Source organism: Micropterus dolomieu, unplaced genomic scaffold (genome assembly GCF_021292245.1).
Source record: "Micropterus dolomieu isolate WLL.071019.BEF.003 ecotype Adirondacks unplaced genomic scaffold, ASM2129224v1 scaffold_177, whole genome shotgun sequence".
Lineage (NCBI taxonomy): Eukaryota > Metazoa > Chordata > Actinopteri > Centrarchiformes > Centrarchidae > Micropterus > Micropterus dolomieu.
The window spans coordinates 1-4,538 of record NW_025744170.1 but is presented as its reverse complement, the minus strand read 5'-3'; the positions used below and the strand labels follow the sequence as shown (position 1 = coordinate 4,538).

The 4,538-nt window shown below is 38.5% G+C and overlaps 1 protein-coding gene across 1 annotated transcript; it reads right to left on the bottom strand.

Annotated features, from left to right (window-relative positions):
* Positions 1 to 2,699: 2,699 nt before the first annotated feature.
* LOC123967240 (oocyte zinc finger protein XlCOF19-like) lies at positions 2,700 to 4,519 on the bottom strand. Its single transcript, XM_046043297.1, has one exon. It carries the CDS (start codon positions 4,282 to 4,284, stop codon positions 3,439 to 3,441), a length of 846 nt encoding a protein of 281 aa, XP_045899253.1. The 5' UTR covers positions 4,285 to 4,519; the 3' UTR covers positions 2,700 to 3,438.
* Positions 4,520 to 4,538: the final 19 nt, after the last annotated feature.

The window sequence follows — 4,538 nt, the reverse complement described above, 5'->3', positions numbered from 1 at the left end:
ATCCCATTGAGAACATTTGGGGATGGATGGCAAGGGAAGTTTACAAAAACGGACGTCAGTTCCAGACCGTGGATGCCCTTCGTGAAGCCATCTTCACCACATGGAGCAACGTTACCAGCAGCCTCCTGGGAACAGTCGCATCAAGCATGCCTAAACGAGTGTTTGAGGTGATCAACAAGAACAGTGGGGCTACTCACTACTGAGTCCTTTTTTGACACTTTTAGTTCTGTTGTAGGTTTATTTTTGGGCTATGGTCTTAAACTTTTGATCAGCTGATGAACAGCCTGTTTGAGTTTAAATGCAGTTTTCAATAAATTGCCTACTCTCTATTTTTTGTCTCTTGCTCCTGTTTCTTCTTTTGGCATTGTGAAGCAGTACTTACAACCCGGTTATGATCCACGAGCGCGAAATGCGAGTACTTGCAATGTTTCCCCCGGTCTTAAGATTTTGTTCAAGAGTGTATAAGCTTCTTCTTTTTTACAAACTGTGATGGACTGGCTCAGTTCTGATTTAAACCATATGATCATGCCTCCTGAATCTCTGCCATGGGTTATTTTTTGTTGAAGGTACTCCTTTCTTGACTACTACTCTCACAGACGTCTTTTTTTTTACTTTGCAGATAATAATTTTGCACAAAAACAAATAGGCAGTAGTGGAAGAAGTATTCAAATTGTTTAAGTAGAAATACCACAGTAATTCACAGCGCATTCAAAATGTTTGTTCAGTAAAAGTACAAAACTACTGTTGGCAAAATATATTTAATGTAAGGAATGTTATCTTAATCATTATTCAAATGGCTTCTGGCAGTGCAACATAATCATATAACAATTGATGTTACTGATGTCACAACTTTGTACGTAGCAGCAAGTCAAAATTCATTTCCGTCCATTCTACATCCTGTTGGATAGTTGAACAATGCATATTATTATAAAGCTCATTAATTATTTTTCTTAACCTGCAAAGTAACTATTTTAACTATAGGGAGTGAATCTTTTGGTATTTCAGGATTCAATTCTAATTCTTTGGGTCACAATTAGATTCAAAATTGATTCTCAATTCAAAACAATTTCAGATCAAAAACTGATTCTTGCTTCAGTACACAGGGGTGCTAATCTCTGGATCTGCCCCAGTCCACTGTGTGCTAACACAGGCTGTGTGGCAAATTATGGCATGAAAGCAGCTCTGGGTGATGGCATGTGATGTGGGCCCGGGCATTGGTAGGGTTCCCGAAATACTTGATTCTGATTTTGCTTGGGAGGCAGTGTTACTGTGGGTATCAACTGTTTTGATAAGAGTAATTTTTTTATGTAATAACATTTAATGGAATTTAAATTCTTGCATGAATCAATGTTTTCCCTCACCCCTAGTAACTACAACATATATAATTAACATTGTAAGTATTCAATTGGAATTCTTATATAGCAATATAAAACAGTGATGTCAGCAACCCTCAAATGTAAAATGTCACTCTTTAGTTCAGTTTATTTGCATAATCATGAAAATAGAAATGCATATAATAGAAAAGACTTAAACACTAAGAAAAAGAACTTTACTACTCACCAAAAACGAAACACAACACATATGGCAGGATAATATCTATATACACAAAGCACACAAACAGGTATAAACAGCAGTAAAAGAAAAATAACAGAAAAACTATCCTAGAATTAAGTTAGTTACCCTAAGTTACATTGTGTGTCATTCAAGTCACATGCAACACTTTCTAGAGACAGCTGGTCAGTCTGGCTGTAAAGAAACAAAATAAAGATCATGTGGACCTTGGGTTACCTAGAGAATGGATCACAGAGTTTGTTCTGATCAAGGCAGCTGAACAGAGAGGAGAGACAGAGTCTGACCTACTGTTTCAGAGTCACAGGATGTCACCTTTGGCTTACTGTAGCTCAGTAAATGACCCTTACATGACCTGGGGAAACCTGTGTGATATAAGCCTTACTGAAGGAGAAACTCCTTCACAAGTAATACAGTCACATGTAGGGAAACCTTACACTAAGAAATTGACATCTCATTTAACCTTCAGCTGAGATGTAGCTATACTGCAAGTTTTTCATTCATAGATGATGGATCTCCACAATGCAGAAAACACAGATGGAATCGTAGAAATTGATAATAAAAATGTTAATCAACTGTAAAACGCAGAATATCGTGGAATCTGCCAAAATGTGGAGGCAATTTATAAAAATCTGTGTTTCCACAGCACTTAAGCCAAATGAACAGAAAAAACCTATGCTGCTGCCATTCAGCGCCTCCTTCTTACTCAATCGTTGGCTCACACAGTCATGTTGAAGTGCGTCGGGACACTAGAAAAAGCTCATCACTTCAACAAACTCTCAAGTGCAATCACATCAGTGGACGCAAAATGCAAGCTTGATGAATACTTAGTGGCTGTGTGGGCGGAGTCAGATATTAAGTTGGGAAAAAAGAGAAAGCTACGACCGGTCAAGCTTTGTAAACTAGGAGGAGCATTGCCCACGAGAGTAGCCTACGTCAGATCCACTTATCAATGTGTGCTCAGCAGCATATGGAGGCTGTCCTGTGAGAACAGATTCTCAGTAGTCAGGTAATCACCTATTTAATAGAAGACAACTCACAGTACATGTATTGAAACGATACATTCACTGTGAATTGTCCCCTATTAAATAGTATAATTAAATAATTTCACAGTACTTTCAAGGATTCAAAATTATTTTATTGTCATTTTACAACAGGGTTGTAAAAAGAAATTCTCTTTGCAACTCCCTTCTGCTACATACCAGACAAGAAACAGTCAATATACAACAATCATAACAAGGTAAACAGAAATAAACTATACTACATGGAGCAGTGATAAGGATGAATGGATTTTGAATTTAAGAATGGCTTGGTGGCCTGACGTTAGTGTTTTAATATCCTACCGCTGCAAAACATTTATTGTAAATTGGGTTCTATAAATAATGGTGCATACATTTTAATATTTCTATAAGCATTTCTGTATAATACACCAAATTCACTGATACTGATGACAAGTTTAATATTTTCATACTGAAATGTTATTTTATTAATCTACCACATGATTAAACACTCTTTCTGAAGATGAAATGTGCTTAAATCGTAACACACACAATTCATAAAAATGAAAACAGAAAACAGAATATGTAAAAAGGAAAAAAACAGAATCTCAAAACAGATGTAAAGGATTTCAGGGGGCCCTACTTGCAGTTTTTTTTGTTCAAGTAATTGATTTGAGTAAAACTTTCCCCACAAATGCTGCAATGATGCAGCTCCTCACTTCTGTGAGTTCTTGTGTGTTTTGACCACAAACCTCTAGAACAGAATAATCTCCCAACATATTTAGCTAATATGCTACATGCCTGTATTCGAACTTTTGTGCCATGTCAAATTAGACACATCAGCATATATTGTCCAGAAGATCGTGCAAAGCTACGGCTTCTCACCAGTGTGGGCTCTTCTCATGTGGACTTTCAAGCTACCATTTTGGCTAAAAGATGTCCCGCATGTTTCGCAAGTATACGGCTTCTCACCTGTGTGGGTTCTTATATGCGTTTTCAATCCTGAATTGTCAGTGAATCTTTTCCCACAGATCTTGCAAAGGTACGGCTTCTCACCTGTGTGGGTTCTCATGTGGACTTTCAATTTTGTCATTTCATGGAAACATTTCCCACAGGTCTTGCAAAGGTACGGCTTCTCGCCTGTATGATATCGCATGTGGATTTTCAAGTGACTGTTAGTTCTGAAATCTTTCCCACATGTTTTGCAAGAAAATGATTTCTCACCTGTGTGGATTCTTATATGAACATTCAAATGTGATGCGTATCTAAATCTTTTCCCACAGCTGGTACAAGAATAAGGCTTCTCACCTGTGTGGATTCTTATATGAGTCTTCAAATATGATGAGGTACTGAATCTTCTTCCACAGCTAGTGCAAGAATATGGCTTCTCACCTGTGTGAATTCTCAGGTGTGTCTGCAATAGTGACTTATACTTAAAATCTTTTCCACAAGTGTCACATTTGAAGGAGTTTTTACCTGTGTGAGGATTATGGTGAACCTCTGACATGGTAGAGTTGTTTACATTGTTTCTGTGGCTTCTGCTTTTGTGATTTTGATTTTGTTTTGGCTCTGCATCTCTAGTTGATCCTGAGTCTTCATGCTCGCCTCCTTTCTGATCTTGGCTCTCAGCTACATGACAGCTGTGAGAGAGGAGCTGGTGGTCACTTTTCAGTTCTGCTTCACTGTGGTCTCTTTCCTCATAAGTAGGAGTCAACATAAAGGTATCAGTCTCCTGCTTCAGTACAAGCTGCTCTCCCTCCTGACTGGTACAGAGTTCCTCCTGTTCCTCTTTAATCTGTGGAGGCTCTGGGTCCTCTTGGTCCAGACTGGAGTTCTTCTCCTGAATACAGAGCTGCTGGTCAGCCAGAACCTCCTCCTCCTTCCAGACATGTTGCTGTGGGAGCTCTGGAGGGACAGAGAACAGAAGGAACAGGCTACTACTGGGATGGGAAAGAAAAAGAAGCACACACG